This window comes from Martes martes, assembly GCF_963455335.1.
Source record: "Martes martes genome assembly, chromosome: 6".
Classification (NCBI taxonomy): Eukaryota; Metazoa; Chordata; class Mammalia; order Carnivora; family Mustelidae; genus Martes; species Martes martes.
The window spans coordinates 80,567,192-80,584,721 of record NC_137893.1 but is presented as its reverse complement, the minus strand read 5'-3'; the positions used below and the strand labels follow the sequence as shown (position 1 = coordinate 80,584,721).

Genomic DNA, 17,530 nt, shown 5'->3' with positions numbered 1-17,530 from the left:
AACCTGGAAGGGGTGGGAGAGGATGTGTGTATGTGTGAGAGACAGTGACACACACACACACGCACACATACATCAGGGAAAGCTTTCCAGAAGAGAAAACATCTGAGCTGTTGATGACACATTCTCTCATTTAATTCTCACAAGCCCATCAGGAAATGAAAGATGAGAAAGTTTCAAATCTAGATCTGATGTCAAAAGCCTGAATTCACAACCATTTCCAGCATTTTGAAAGATGGTAGTCTGTCAGGTGGTAAAGTTCAAGTAAGACAGGAAGACCATGGAGCTGAGCAGTGTGGACAGAACAGAAGATACATGGCTAACAGTGGTGAGGGATAAGGCTCAGCAGGAGGCAGGAGTCAAATGATGTGAAAGGGTCTTTTATGCTAAGGAGTCTGCATTTCATCATGATAGGAATGAGAATCATTGCAATTACATAACCAACATATTTTTGACAACAATCACGTCGGCAGTAGGCTAGGAAATTGTAACTGAAATCCAGGCCACAATGACCTAAACCTAAACCTAGAATCTGTAAAAGGGTATGAAGGCAGATGATAGAATAGTACATTAAAGGAGTAGAAAACCAACAGGACGTGGTAACAGATAAGAGGTTAAGGAAACAGTAATCAACAATGACTGATTTACCAAACTAGATGGACTGTAGGGCTACTGGTTGAAAAAAGGAGTAAAAAAAAATTTAGTACTTTTGAGGGAAGAAAGTTCTAGATATGCTGATTTGAAATGTTTGTGAGAAACCAACATATCTTGTGGGAGTCAGAGACAGAGGACTAACTAACTCTTTCATGTCTTAAGTTTAGGGAAAAGATTGGGCCTAGACCATCAGATTTGGGAGCGATCCCTGAACAAATTTTATGCTACTAGAATGGATGACCTGTAGAATGAGGTGAAAATGCTGGGGAGCATCAATGATTAGGGAACAGATGGAGAAGGGAAGCTGCAAAACAAGACTGCAAGGCCAGGGAGACAGGAGGAAAACATGTGAGTGTGTGAAACACCAAAACAGGGATGCTGTAAATCAGAGAGGAGTAAGTACCACAGTAGGACAAGATGCACCAAGTCCAGCAACCAGGATGTCACCCGAGGCTGGGACAAACAGATTCTGTGGAGTGGTGGTAAGAGAAACCACATGACACTTGGGTAAGAAGTGAGTGGGAGGTGAACAAGGGGCAAGGGTTTGAGTATGCTTGGTTGTTGAGGAAAGAAAAAGAAGTATCCAAAACTCCCACTAGGTATTATGAATATCTGAAAAACTGCAATAAATATTTAGCAATTACTCTACAAATGTTATGTCTTATTTGTTTAATCTAGAACTTCAATATGTTGGTATATGAATTTTCAGAGCTTGATGCTTTTTGTTCTTTTGTTTTATAGAAATTCCCTAGGTGGATATGCAATAATATATTTCATTTGTACAAAAACATACACGATTAAGCACAAATGTACATGCCACTGGAATAAGAGTTTATTCAGCTTCTGGATGAAATAGGTTGACATGTCTTAAGTTTTTACATTATAAACTGGTAATATTCTGAACATATACACAATATGGGATAGTCCAGCTGTATACCATTTTTCCTCAAAAACAAAAACTTACTAGAATTAGGAGGTGGACTGTTATTGTCAATTAGAAGTAAATACTTTAAATCAGATTTGAAAAAGATGAAAACTGAACTTTTTTTTCTTTTCCTTTCTTTGGTGGGGGCGGGGGAAGATGGATTCCACTGCTTTTTACCTTCTCCAGTTCCAAAATCTGCTGCTTCTGCTCTTCATCCAGACTCTGAGTTTTGCTTTGCAAAAAAGCTCTTTCTTCTTCAAGCTGAGATAACCTCTCATTGGCCCTTGATTTTTCTGATTCTAGATCTTTAATTGTAACCTCCTGGGTCATTTGAGTTGCTTGAAGCATTCCAATATGACCTATGCCCCAAAAAGAAAACCTTCACTTTAAAATCTATTACATTGTGGTATAAAAGAGTTTATATTTAATGACACAATTGTACTTACTACCTGAGGAAAATAAATAGTATGAATAGTACAAAATAGTACAAAATAGTACAAAATAGTACTTTGATTTCTTCACTGTATAAAATAGAAATACTTGCCATGAGAATACTTATCCAAGTAGACTAATTTAAACTAGAAAGAAGTTCAGTTTCACATTGCTGATGTTGTCCCTGCCCCATCTACCGTACCCAAGAATCTTTTTTTAAGATTTCCAACTAAAAAGTTTAAGTGGAAGCAACTCCTCAGGGGTGTATATAAAATCCTCAGGAGTAAAACAAGGAGAGGATGTACTGATTAATACTATGGCGCTAAAATGAGTAATCTGTTCTTTTCTAATCTCTTTTTTCAAATTCTCGTAAAAGACAAATCTGTATGTAGACAGTAAATATGGCAGGGAGCTATTTGGTTGAAACTGAATTTGTTTTAAACAAGAGAAGTGATAAAGAACTAAGGTGGATTAAGAGACAGATAAGGACAGCGAGGTTATCAAAGAAGGAATAAATGGCAACAAAAAAAAAGCAGAGTGGACGATGAGAAAGATGAAAAATGAGAATGAGAAAAAGGGTCTCAGAAAGCTTGTGTTAGGGCAGTGATCCTCAATGTGCTCTGGACCAGGAGTCCTGGAGCCCTCGCTGGCAGTGAAGAACATCCCTGACCTACTGTCTCAGAAGCTCTGAAGCTGGAGCCCAGCACCTGTGGTCGCACAAGCACTTTGGGGTGATTTTGTACACATTAAAGTTGAAAAACTCCTACTTAGGGGAAAGGTTGTATGGCATTCACTGATGAGCCAATCAAATGGCATCCTCAGAGAACTAGTTCAAATGGCTTTACCTGGCACCATAAACATGTGGGCATACGACATGGGTCAGCACTTCCTCTAGTAAGGGCTAAGAAATGAGCACATTAGCCATAGTAGAATGGACAACTCAGCTTTTATATGTAAAGTGATCCCTATTAATAAACCAAATGAAATGAGACACTGTGATTCACATATAGGGTCACTAATTTAAATACATATGGATTTTTTTAAATGTATGTTTTTAAAAAATAAAAAGCCCTTAGAAAGAATGCTTCATTGTTCTTTTAGTGAATGATTTATTGCTGCTAACTCTTAATTTTTTACAAATATATATTCCTAAAAATAAGTTATTATTTGCTTATCATACTTATGATTAAGAAGAAATTAGAGACCTTCAACATGTTTAGAGTCTAATTTTAAAGTATGAGTAGGAAAGGCAAATTTTGTCTTGAATTAACATTTCAGTGTTGGTTTTAGCTGAGGAATATACCAAGAACTGTGGTCACACATACTAGCTTTGAGGACAAGGTCTGAAGCTTGTTGTTGTAAACGTTCTCTGGCCGCTGCTAGCTCACTTTCCACTTCCTTGTGTTTGCTCAACAAGGCCATCTCTCCCTCCTTGGCATCATCAAGCTGTTTTTGAAGAACCTAAGAATGATCAAATAGCCATTATTAATATGCAAGAATGATGCTGAGCTAATTAGCTAAGCTAATGATACGAATTCACTTAAATTACAAGCATCAACTTTCTCTTATTCAAAAGTCACAGTTAATAATACCTACTTTTAAATCTGTTTTGGTAACACTTTTAACTTATCTTCATAAATCATATGATGTAATCCTGAAAGACTATTCTACCCCTTCTCATCCACTCAAATACTGTATAGAAACAGCTATGAAATTTTCTGTGCCAATAAAACAAAATTTGTAGGGACTTCTTGGCTTTCTTTTCAAATGTGCCATATGCCTATTTAATTCAGGTTTATAAAGCAATCAATTTTTGTTCATTGTCTGGGCAGACCATTATTAATGAAGTAAGGAAGAAAACACAACTAAACCCAAAGCCCAATATTTTAACTCTCCCAAGTCACTTGTGAAAAATATTAACATGATATTTCAATAAAATCCTATCATAATCAGTAAGATTTTAAGTGTTCTTTATATCTGAAGTTCTAGTTGGAAATAATAACTACAGAGTAGTACAAATTACCCCTTTATTGATTTTCTCACAAAGCAAAAGTTAGAGAAAGCAAAATGGAAAAAAAAGTTAAAGTAGTCTAATTGGAAAGATAAAGACGGGGTAAAAATCCGTATGTTTAATGTGACATTCTTTACTTACCTGAACACTGTTCTCTGCTGTAACAAGCGCTATCTGAAGCTTTTGGCATTTGTCACGAAGACTTCCAGCTTCATCCTGTACCATCTGTAACTCCGTCTTTAACTTTCCTATGGTTTTTCGTAAAATTGCTTCTTGTCCCTGAAATTCTTTTCTAAGATCAGCTTCCTTTTCTTTGCTAGCCTGTAGGCTTTCTGCTGTAAAAAGCTGTGACCTTTTCAAAGTATCAAGCTCATGCTCATAAAAAGACTGAGCTTTATTCAACTTGCCTTCATAATCCTCAATGAGCTTTTTCCGTTCAAGTCTTAGCTCTTCCAAGGTTTGGTTTAAGGTCTCCACCTCCATTCTGTGCAGCTCCTCTGCCTTCTCCTGCCCTTTACTGACCGAGGCACTGTGATTCTGTTGTGACTTCAACAGCTCCTGGATCTCCCGTCTGTGAGCAGTTCGCAAATCTTCCAATGCCAAGCGTTTGTCTTTTTCGAACTGTACCTGGAGTTGTCCAAAACTCCGTAATCTTTCCTCAAATTTCCTTCTAATCTCTTCAACCTCTCTAGACATGGTTACTATGCGTTGGACATGCTGGGCTTCTGCACAAAGTTGCATGTCCTCAACTCTGTGCTTATAAGCTTCAAATTCTGTCAAAGCCTGCTGCTTCATTTTTATGTGATCTTCTAATGATGCTTCTAAAACCTGAATCTTTCTCTTAAGGTCTAACTCCTCTGTTACTTTGCTTTTATACTGCAGTATTTTTTCTCTTGTTTCTGCAAGAATCTGTTGGATTTCTTCTTCATGAGCATCTTTGAGGGCTTGGATTGCAGATTCATGCTCATCATTTTTAGTGTTTAAAGCATATATTACCTGCATGGTTTTGAAAAAGGGAGAAGCAATTCAGCAAACCACATTCTTTTCTTACTGGAAGTTAATTCTTTCATTTGGGCTGATATTTTTCAACACACATAATATTGGCTACGGTAAATACTAAATACTGAAGCTTCATGTATTGTTTTGGATTCATAGATTGATTTACTTGGCTACTTTTACCTTACCCCAACCTTAAAAGTTGCACCTGAAGACTTTGCTACAAATAAAACAGCAAAGAGAAAAGAGACAAAGGAGGCCCTGTGGCCTAGTAGAAAGGACTTTTCCACATGGCCCTGTCTAGCTTGGGGGTAAGGATCAGGAGAAAAGCCTCAGAGTAAGTGTATGCCCTACATGAGTGTCCCAGAGGAAGAGAGGCTTTGCATCTAGGCCCTAACTTTTCCTAAAGGCCACTTTCATCTGTTTAATGTCTGGCAGGTTCTCAATTTAGAGAGTTTCTTTTCTAATTCTCCTATGGTCTGTTTTTGAGGCTAATCCTCTTCAAGCTCGTAGTGGTCTCCTTACAAAATCCAATTCATACTTTTCTGCTCAACATCAAACACTGTAGTTTTACTCACTCCCTAATTCTTCCTCTGTCTCCAGGCAAGCCAGGTCCCTAGAGCCAGAGTGTACTGAGTACAGGTCTTTATTTTCATTTTAGTCCTTAGATTTTAATGATTCCATTAAGATTTTCCCAACCTTAATTCCAAATGACAACACGGTCCCTTTATAGCAATGCTCCCATTCTTGCATGTTCTTTGATACCCTCCATCATACCATTGTGGTCAAATAGTTTAATATTCATGACTATTACTTAACGCTGAGATGCACCCACTTTCTTCTGAAGTAAAAAGAAATGAACACTACACAATCTGACCATCCAGAAGCTAAAAATCAGTGTCCTAGAGCTTTGCTCATTTTAATGTGATCTTATTCTGGCTTTAAAAATGAATCCTAGCACCAAGAGCCAGAAACTGCAATGAAGATGCAAAAGCACTGCCATTTTTGTAGAGAACTTGTTTACATAGCCTGAGGTTATGGAGACAGACTCCCTGGCTCTTCAGATACCCTAATAAGGCTAGAACGTACCGCTAAATCTAGGTGGTCACCTGCCTGGCCTATAGCTATATTTATGCAAGGAGAAGACACATTGGAGACTTACCCCACTCCACGGGCTTCACTCTCTCCACATAGGGCCCTGTCTTCCAGAATCAATCCCTTACCCATATACTCACTTGGTCTGCTATATTTTGTGAGATGTAATCATAACAGAGGCAAAAAGATTGAGAGATGGCAAGACCCCATTATTGTTGCCAGCTACTTCTCCTGTTAGCTAACCTCCAAAAGGAAAATATACGCAACAGGAGGGAAATAAATGCTCATTTATAGTTTCTCTCTCTCTCTCTCTTTTTAAAAATATCTCTAATTCCAAATCCTAGGTTATGTCCCTAATGAGCTAACAAAGATCCCCATGGAAGACTCTTTTCATTTATACATTTAAGCTTAAAGGTAGCTTAAAATCCAGGAAAGTTGGTGGTCTCCTACAACACTCCCTCAGGGTCATACCTGCCTGGCATGTGGATGCCCAGAAAAGGCTAAAGGAGGCACTAAGGAAAAACACACCATCCAGATGGAGAGAAGTCCATTTGCCAGAGTGGTGTAGAGCACAGCTCTAAGACCTTCCCGGGGCAGTCTGTGTGCTTCCCTTATCTATCACATGAAGCAGGTAGAAGGATGAGAGATAATGCAAAGAGAAGGAATCCTTAGACAATGAAACCTGGAACACAACATCAAAAACTAACGATGTACTGTATGGTGACTAACATAACTTAATATTAAAAAAAAGTCACACTTTTCATCATTTTAACCCAGGAAATGATCTTGAAAAGGACCACTCTGTGGTGGGATTCCATATAACTAGGGATGAAACAGTATGGGAAATGGGAGCTTCCCTTTGTCAATAATTTATTTAAATACTCTTCTTTAGGGGGGCACCTGGTGGCTCGGTCAGTTAAGTGTCTGCCTTTGGCTCAGGTCATGATCCCAGGGTCCTGGGATCAAGCCCCACATCAGGCTCCTTGCTCACCATGGAGCCTACTTCACCCTCTCTCTCAGACTGCCACTCCCCACTGCTTGTGGGCTCTGTCAAATGAATAAATAAACTCTTCTAAAAAAAATAATACTCTTCTCTTTTTACTTTTTTTTTTTAAAAAAGTATTTATTTAAAGAAAGGGAGAGAGAGAGAAAGAGTGTGTGTGTGATAGCATGAGCAGGGAGAGAGGAAGAGGGAGTAGCAGGTTCCCCACTGACCAGGGAGCCCAATGCAGGGCTCGATCCCAGGACCCTGCGATCATGACCTGAGATGAAGGTAGAGGCTTAACAGACTGACCACCCAGGTGCCCCTAAAAATTTTTCTCTTTTTTCTAATACTTAATTTCCCTGTGGTCTTTGAAGAATCAGCTCAAGTTCTATGTCCTTTAATAAGTTCCAAGACCACCCAAATCCGTGGGAGTCTACCTTTTCTTTAAATCCAGTACCTCGGGGCGCCTGGGTGGCTCAGTGGGTTAAATCCTCTGCCTTTGGCTCAGGTCATGATCCCAGGGTCCTGGGATGGAGCCCCGCATCGGGCTCTCTGCTCAGTGGGGAGCATGCTTCCTCCCTTCTCTCTCTGCCTGCCTCTCTGCCTACTTGTGATCTGTCAAATAAATAAAAAATCTTAAAAAAAAAAAAAAATCCAGTACTTCCATTCCCTTACCACCACTTGTTCCTGAGACTCAGTAAATGTTCAACTGATGACATTTAGGGGTCTTGACAACAATGTTGGAAAGCTATGTATGGATGTTAGAAAGCCTAGAAAAGTAGCTGACAATATAAAAGCACAGTAGCATGCAAAATGAAAGCATTAAGTTAAAAAGAATAGAATTTAAGTAATAAAACAGCTGACAAATAATAGGGAAATATTATGGTGAAAAGCTGTATTTCACTTGAAATTCTAATCCAAGTGTCAGCAAACTGGAACCTGTAGGCCCAATATGGCTGTTGCCTGTCTTTGTAAATTGTTTTACTGGAGCACAGCTATGCCCCTTTGCATATGGAGAGCCTACAGTTGCTTTCCCACTATAACAGCAAAGTTGAGAAATTGTGAAAGAGACCTTACTACTAATTCCTGTTCTGATATACACATGCCAAGCCATCTTATCAGCCCAAACTGGCAGCCAAAAATAAAAAATAACTGAATTTGCGGTGGCTTTGTTTAGTATCAAAGAGTCCACGGTTCCAACCGCAACAACTCACATGTTAAGAAAACCAATTATTTGATTCTGAAACTATATTATATAAAAGAAATATAATATTCTACTGGTCATACATCCTACTGGCTATATAACAGTATCCTGCAGGACAACAATGTTAAAATAAAGTTTCTAAAAACTTAAAAAGGAACAATAACAGGATGCCAAGCATAATAACAAATTAATAGTGCTTTTATTTTTCAAAAGGATTTTATTTATTTGAGAGAGAGAGGGAGAGAGAGAACACAAGACGGGGAGAAGGAGAAGCAGACTCCCTGCTGAGCTGGAATCCCAAGACAGGACCCGATCCCTGGGATCATGACCTGAGTCAAAGGCAGACACTTAACTGACTGAGCCACCCACGTGCCTCAATAGTGCTTTTAAATGACCATTTAAAATATACCATTATTTAACGATATTATTTTTAAATAAGGATGCTAATATGAATTTTCGAATTGACATTAACAAGACGTATCCTCTAACTGCTCCCTTTTCTACATAATTACAAAGGTAACCATCTTAAAGTATCTTTCTCTGATTACCATTTCTCAGACCAAAAAAATAGATTCTTTGAACACACAGAAGATATGACTTGAAGTAACAGAACTGATCCAAACCGTATTTTTGACCCTAGGTAAGATAACTTTATTTCTCCAAGCTTCAAGTTTCTCAATATTAAATAGAGATCATATTTATTCTATTCTAGTGACATTGTTATAAGATCAATCTATTACTGACATTTAAAAAATTATGTTATACAAAGGTTTTTCAAAAAATATAAAGCACTATAAGATGGTAAGCCTTTTTTTTTTTTTTTTAAGATTTTATTTATTTATTTATTTGACAGAGAGAGAGAGAGAGATCACAAGTAGGCAGAGAGAGAGAGAGGAGGAGAAGCAGGCTCCCTGCCAAGCAGAGAGCCCGATGCGGGGCTCGATCCCAGGACCCTGAGATCATGACCTGAGCTGAAGGCAGAGGCTTAACCCACTGAGCCACCCAGGCGCCCCAGATGGTAAGCCTTTTTTATTAGTTGTATCACTTATGGACAGAATGAGACTAATCTTAAAAGAAACTTTGGTAAGTGATAATAATCACCCATAAAATTGGCTATTATTTTCCACACAGGAAAAGGAAACTCTCTGATGTCTCTTCTCATAAAAGACATTAAGAGCCACTTGCAGTTTTTCTGGAACTATGAACATTCAGAGAACAGGACAATACAATCATTTCAGCAATTTCATGTAATTTCACACCTCCATTTTATGCCAATAATGCACAATTTAACTATATATTCCATGATGGATAAGAAATAGTTAGAATTTTTACTTTTTCTATGAAGATTTTTGATAATCTTACCCATGGATACACTGAAAACAATTCTATGTCCTAGTTTTTAAAATGTTACTTAGGGAACAAGTAGTTTCTGAAATAGTTCTCACTGTTGGCTGCTATGGACCGAATTGTGTCCATCTCCTTCCCCAAACAAAATTTATCTACCGAAGCCCTAACGTGCAATATGACAGTATTTGGAGACAGGGCCTTTGGGATATAATTAAGTTTAGACAAGATCATGAGGGTGGTATCCTCATGATGGGATCAGTGCCTTTATAAGGAACACGGGAGAGCTTGCTTCCTCTCTCTTTCAGCCATGTGAAGATACAGTGGGAAGGTCTATATGGTTCTGTGTCATGGCAGACTGAACTAATATATCGGCAATATATAAATATGTTCTCACTAAAATCTAACTCATTAGTAATAAAATATTTTTATTGATGAGTATGTGTATATTAGCTTAAAATATGCTAAGCTATTATACCAACAGTTTTAATACCATTAAAGTAACAGAGTTATTGAATAAATGATGGTAAATTCATACAATGTAATATCATAAAGTCATTAAAACGCACATCTCATTTAGGAGAATACTTCATAATATAAGCAAAAGCCTGTAAGAGACCACAAATATGCAATGTTGTATCAATGAGATCCAATCTTATAGAGGGAAAAATGTGAGTGTGTATGTGTGTGCAGATACATATTAAAGGTATATAAAGAAATAAGCCAAATTTTAACTGGGGTATTCAGTATTTATGAACCTTCAATAATGAATGCATGTTACTATTACAGTTAGAAAACATTAAACACTTTTAGAAGTTAACATTAATTATGCTAAAATAACAATCAATCTTCAAAATGCTTTCATTTTTAAAAAACCTAACAATCAAAATAGAGAAAATTAAAGGAACGCTCATTAATTACCAACAGATATCCTGAAATTTTCCTTAGAAATCAACCACTGAGGGTACTTGGGTGGCGCAGTGGGTTAAGTCTCTGCCTTTGGCTCAGGTCATGGTCTCAGGGTCCTGGGATTGAGCCCTGCATCAGGCTCCTTGCTCAGCCTGCTTCCCCCTCCCTCTCTGCCTGCCTCTCTGCCTACTTGTGTTATCTCTGTCAAATAAATAAATCAAACCTTTAAAAATTTTTTTTTAAAAAACACAGCCCTTAAAAAAAAACCACTGAAATAAAACATTTACAAACGTCATTCTTAAAATCTTCAAAGAATATTGAATGTTAATCATTTTACTTATGAAAAAGAACATATATTTTGAGAAAATTTCTCAAAAATCCAATTACCTAGTTAAAATTTGATAACTTACTGGCAAATCTTTAATGGTCATTTCCTACTTCATTTATTCTTTCCTACAGCAAAAATATATTGCACACCTGTTATGTGCCAAGACCCATCCCTGGCACAGTAAACATGACTGTGAACTGGATGCATATACGAGGTATTTGTTCTCATGCAGCTTAGTGGAGACCAACCTTAAAGAAATATTTACTTCATTAGTCAAAGTAAAATTCCAATGAGTTATACAAAGGAGAAGAAATACAAAATGAGTCTTTTTAAGGGGTAATGTAGGTGTTTCCCATTATTAACTGAATGAAATGCTTACTTTATCTCAACCAGGATCTCTTCACTTAGTCAAAATGATAAAGGGAAAGCTACACAGATAGAATACTGGACCAAAGGCTCGGTAAGAGCAGAAGGCACAGAGATGGAAAAGCCTATGACTCTGTGAAGGGAAAAATGGGTTCCAGAGCTGGAAATGTAGACATGCTCATGCCGCAGAGGTACTTGTAGCAGTTGGGCTGAATGGGATCCAGAGGGGAGAAACTACTGAGAAAGAGTGAAAAAGACTGAGGACAAGGCCTTGGACAGTGTTCAGGGGCAGCAGGGAGGATGAGGACCCACAGACAGAGGTAATGTGCTGGAGAGATGAGGACCCTTAGATGGAGGGCCAAGGTCTAAGATGTGAGGGATGGACAGTAGCTCTTGTCAAAGGCTGCATAAAAATCAAGAAAAATGAAGACTCAAACTCTCTGCATTCAGAACCTAAATCTCAGAAGTAGGTCTTTGAGAGCACATTTGGTAGAATGGTGCCAGAAGAGCTGGAAGACAAGTGGCAAAGTGGGTGAGTGGATCGTAAGTGAATGAAATAAATCCACTGATAGAGAAAAACTCCAAGAAATTGTGGGTAAGAGAAACAACTAGGGAGAACTAGAATGATAGCCTACGATGCAGCAAAATCCAGGGAGAGTGCTTTTTTTAAAAAGAGGGTTTGAAAATGTGAACCAGGAAGGGTCAACTACGGAACTGAAGTCATGGAGAAAATCTGAAATCAGGCTTCCCTGGCACAGGTGGAAAGACTGATGTTGGCTCTGAGTAGGAAAATGTCCTCCCAAGAGAGCAAGTCTGAAGACTGAGGTTTTAGGAAGAGAGAGAGAATGGACAACTGCTTTCTGATGGCTTCACACTCCTCCATAACACGGAGATGAAATCATCTCCCTAGTGTGCAGGAGCCATCAGTACCTTCTCTCCATTGGCCATAAATGACGCCACTAATGTTAGCTAGTGAGGCCAGTCCCAGCCTTCCCAGCATGCCTCACTGAAGACAGACTCAGACACACAGCAACCATTAGCAGATCCTTCTCATCAATTCTCCTCTAGATGTTTTCCTGCTTGTCTCAATCTCTATTTTTTACTTATTTGAAAATTCTGGAAACGTGTTCACTTTTCCTTTCTTATCAGTGTCAGAGACAGAAAACATATGAACAGGAGAGGGAGGAAGGAAGGATTTACCCTCAAGCACATAAGCACTGTATGAGGCACAAGGGAACTTAATAAGTAATAAAGGAGCAATCTCAGATTAATTTTAAAAAGATCCTATACATCTTAAACAAATGAAGAATTTTTTTTAAAGATTGTATTTATTTATTTGACAGAGAGGGATCACAAGTAGGCAGAGAGGCAGGCAGAGAGAGGAAGGGAAGCAGGCTCCCTGCTGAGCAGAGAGCCCCATGTGGGGCTCGATCCCAGGACCCTGGGATCATGACCTGAGCTGAAGGCAGAGTCTTAACCCACTGAGCCACCCAGGTGCCCCAAAGAATATGTTTTTATCATTAAACACTCAGTTCTTCTAATTGAGCTACTCACCAAAAAGTTACTTTGGGCCTTAAGGCACCAAAGTTAAAGAATGCTGAAAAGAGACCCTCAAACTTCTCAAAAATAGTGGATTATTTAACTCTGCCATGTAGTTTCTATTCTCTCTGTTCTGGAGTGATAACACAGACCATTGCTCTATACCACAATTTATATTCCAAAGTATTCCCAGACCTGCTGTATAAGTAAAATTTTCACAAATTATCAAATATTACCAATGAGTTCTAGGTGGCTTACTTAGGGAATCTAATGTTTCTATGAAATGGCTCATCTTTTGAAGCTGGTATATTATTAGCATACTCACTATATAAGAGCATGCTAATAAAATGTGTTTATGAATTCTCAGGATCTTGAGCTCACCTTCTCCCATGGACACTCTGATGTAACAACTACAGATATGCAGCTAACTCTGAAAATGACCTGAAGACTGGCAGAACAGACCTTCCATGACTAATCCTAGAGAGGAAGCCACAATGAAAAGGGTATAAGGGGCACAGACATGGCTGGGAACCAAACCCCTCTGTGAAACTAACCACAGCAGGATGGACACCACAAAGTAGTGAAAGGATCAGACCCCATGCCAAGCACTCTAGGCCTAGGGACCTATACTAGGAATATGAGTCCCCATAAAACCTGGCTTTGAAGACCAATGAAACTTAACTTTGGGAGTTTTAAAATTCAGTGGGCTAAGGGTACCTAGGTGGCTCAGCTGGTTGAGCACTGACTTTGGATTTTGACACAGAACATGATCTCATGGTTGTAGGATCAAGCCCTGCATCAGGATCTGTGCTCAGCACAGTCTGCTTCAGATTCTCTCTCCCTCTCCCTCCTGTTCTCTCCCTCTCTATAATAAATGAATAATAAAAAAAAAGTAAAAAAAAAAAAGTAAACAGATTTTCACAAACACACAAGAAAATTTGTTCACAAATGTTCATAGCATATTTATTATTCATAAACTGAAGCTGGAACTAGTGACATAGATAAACAAAGTTCTTTACTTGTACAATGAAATGTCGCTCAGTGATTAAAAAAAAAAAAAAGAACAAACTAATGATAACAAGCAACAGGGAAAGATCTCAAAACACTTGCACAGCGGGAGAAGTTTCCTACAATAGGTACATACTTTGTGATTCCACTTATATGAAATTACCAAACAGGCAAAGTTAATGTGGGTTGGAAAAATCAGAACAGTAGCTGGCTCAGGGAGGGAGGGTGAGAACAGGGCTTGAAGGGGATGGGCGTGAAGGTGATGGCAATATTCTACATCTTGACAGTGGTCTGGGTTAAACCCCCAATGCATGCCCTTGTCAAAATCAGTAAGAGTATCATAACATTTACTCATTTCATTGAATATAAATCATATACCTAAAGACAAAACACTCTAAGCAAATATTGAACAGTAGTTAATAATAAGCATTTTGCCATATTTAGGGGCATGCACTCATGTGTCAACACTTTACTTTGAAATGCATCAAAGAAAACATGAGTTAATGGTTGGATAAGGAGAAGAACAGATGCAGAAATGTGTGATAAATAGAATAAAATTCTAGTGATGGGATCAAAGTAACGTGCATGTGGTATGCACCTTAAGTTTGATCAGTTGTATATATGTTAGAAATGTTTACAATAAAATAGTGGAAAATTTCAAAAAATAAATAAATAGATAAAATCTTTAAAAAAAGGAAAAAAGAAAAAAAATCAGTGGGCTTAGCTCCAAGAGAGCTGAAGGGCAACAGGAAACCCAGTCCCCATCTTTAATGAGCCAGTATAATAATTACCTCAACCAGAGACACATACCTATGGTATACATGAAGATTTATTTACTAATCTCAGAGTGTGCACTGGAGGGGGAGGGATGTTCAGATTTCTCCAAGAATAATAGCGCTGACAGACAGCATTTATCTTCCCCTCCCCCAGCCTCAATTGCTGGACACTTGCTGGAGCCAGAGCTAACACTCTCCATCTATGTTACTGTATACATTCCCTGTAAACCTACCTCAGCAGGCATCCTCCAAAACAGCTTCTACTCCAACACTCCCCGCATGCAGCCCCAGCAGGGACATGTACCACTCTAAAGTGACTCCTACTCAGGGGAGAAGGGAAGATGGAATCCAACACACCAGCATGTCTGCAGATCCAGCAGCTGAACATTTTAGCTGCCCACACAGGAAGCAAGTCCTGTTATCCTATATGCCTGTAGTTATAGTAGAGAGACTAACTGTAGATAAATAGCCTGACCCCAACTTCACCCACCAATGAACTCTAGGCAACCTCAGAGAGGCCTTTCAACTGTGTAGGGACCAAACCCTGCCCAATATGCCTACAGGAGGAAAAGCAAGTCAGTGCAGCCACCTGGGCTGCAGGTAAATATGGCTTAGTCACAACAGTAGGAGGCACACAGCCCAAACAGGAGACACTCAGTGGAAAATCTGATTTTGTACTGGGGTATTGCATTACAGGACACCACAGACCTCTTTTACACAAAGTCACTACTTTCACGACCAGGAGACATAGCTGACCTCCTTAATACACAGAAACACAGAGTTAGACAAAATGAGGAGACAGAGGAATACTTCCCAAATAAAAGAATGAGACAAAACCAGAGCAGAAGACCTAAGTGAAATGGAGATGAGCAATATGACTGATAAAGAATCCCAAGTAATGGTCATAAAGATACTTGGTGACTTGAGAAAAGAGTGGAGGGTATCAGAACTTCAACAAAGAGATAGTAAATATAAAAAATAACCAGTCAGAGAAGAATTCAGTAACTGAAAAAATTCGCTGGAGAGAATCAACAGCAGACTATAGGAAACACAAGTTGAACAGCAAAAACAAAAATAATAAAGAATGAAAACAGGTTAAAGCAACTCAGTGAAAACATCAAACATAATAACATTTACTTTAAGGGATCCCACAAGAAGAAAGAAAGAAAGAAGGGGACAAAAACTTATTTGAAGGAAGAACAGCTGAAAATTTACCTAATATGGGAAAGGAAACAGATACTCAGGTCCAGGAGGTATAGACAGCCCCTAACAAGATGAACCCAAAGAGGTCAACTCAAAGACACATAATAATTAAAACGGCAAACTGTAATGATAAAGAGAGAATTTTAAAGCAACAAAAGATAACAGTTACATACAAGAGAAACCCCATAAGGCTACCACCCGGTTTTTCAGCAGAAATTTTGCAGGCCAGAAAGGAGCAGGGTATTCAAAGTGCTGAAAGAAAAAAAACCTGCAACCAAGAATACTCTACCCAGCAAGGTTAAATGTAAATAGATGAAATGCTATAATCAAAAGACAGAGTGACTGAATGGATTTAAAAAAAAAAAGAAGAAGACCCATCTATATGCTACCTACAAGAGACTTCAGACCTGAAGAAACAAACCAGACTAAAAGTGAAGGGATAGAAAAATGGAAGGGGAAAAAAAAAAAACCCAAAAACAAAAAACCCAACACACAGAAAAAACAAAAGTCAGGGTGGTAATACCTATATCATACAAAATGGACTTTAAAAGATAAAGACTGTAAGCAAGAGACAAAGAGAGGCACTACATAATGATAAAGGTATCAATCCAAGAAGAGGATATGACAACTGTAAATGTCTATGGACCCAAAATAGGAGGACCTAAATAGAAAACAATTACTGACAGACATAAAGAAATTGACAGCAATAAAATAATAGTAGGGCATGGTATTTACATCAATGGATAGATCATCTAGACAGAAAATCAATATGGAAATAGTGCCTTTGAATGATACATTATACCAGATGGACCTAACAGATACAGACAGAACTTTCCATTTCCAAACAGCAGAATCCATATTCTTTTCAAGTGTTCATGGAATATTCTCCAGAACAGAGGACATGTTAGGCAACAAAATAAGCTTCAGTAAATTTAAGAAGACTGAAATCATATCAAGCATCTTTTCCAACCACAAAAGTATGAAACTAGAAATCAAATTATCAAAACAAAACAAACAAAAGAACAGTAAAGAACACAAACACATGAAGGCTAAGCACATACCACTAACGAACAAATGGGTCAACCAGCAAATCAAAGAGGAAATCAGAAAATACATGAAAAACACATGAAAATGAAAATACAATGGTCCAAAATCTTTGGGATGTAGCAAAAGCAGTTCTAAGAAGGAAGTTTATAACATGACAGGCCTGCCCCAAGAAATAAATTTCAAAAAAATAGTCTAACCTTACACCTGAAGTAGCTAGAAAAAGAAGAAAAACAAAGCCCAAAGCCAGTAGAAAGAAGGAAATAATGATTGGATCAGAAAGAAATGAAATAAAGTCTATAAAAACAACTGAAAAGATTAATGAAACCAAGAGCAAGTTCTTCAAAAAGATCAACAAAATTGATAAACCTGTGGCCAGTCTCAAGAAAAAAAGATAAATAGATAAATAAATCAGATACAAAAGAGGAAACTGACACCACAGAAATACGAAGGATGGTAAAAGAGTATTATAAAAAAATATATGCCAACAAATTGGGCAATCTAGAAGAAATGGATAAATCCCTAGAAACATACAATCTTCCAAAACTAAATCAGGAAGAAATAGAAAATCTGAAGAGACGAATTACTTATAACAAAATTGACTTGGTCAATTTTGCCAACAAACAAAAGTTCAGGACCAGATGGCTTCACAGGCAAATTCTATCAAACATTTATGGAAGAGTTAATCCTAGTCTCCAACTATTCCAAAAAATA

At 38.1% G+C, this 17,530-nt stretch overlaps 1 protein-coding gene across 3 annotated transcripts in view; it reads right to left on the bottom strand.

Annotated features, from left to right (window-relative positions):
- FAM184A (family with sequence similarity 184 member A) overlaps positions 1 to 17,530 on the bottom strand; it is a gene marked incomplete at its 5' end in the record, with an annotated part of 116,312 nt that overhangs the window by 65,573 nt on the left and 33,209 nt on the right. For 2 of the 3 annotated variants that reach the window (XM_080806860.1, XM_080806861.1), the window contains 3 exons: positions 1,754 to 1,935; positions 3,334 to 3,469; positions 4,161 to 4,814. In XM_080806860.1, coding sequence (XP_080662986.1) covers positions 1,754 to 1,935; positions 3,334 to 3,469; positions 4,161 to 4,814 — 972 coding nt within the window. Of the gene's footprint in view, positions 1 to 1,753; positions 1,936 to 3,333; positions 3,470 to 4,160; positions 5,016 to 17,530 lie in introns of those variants that run through there. The other variant, XM_080806859.1, reaches the window with a different exon arrangement.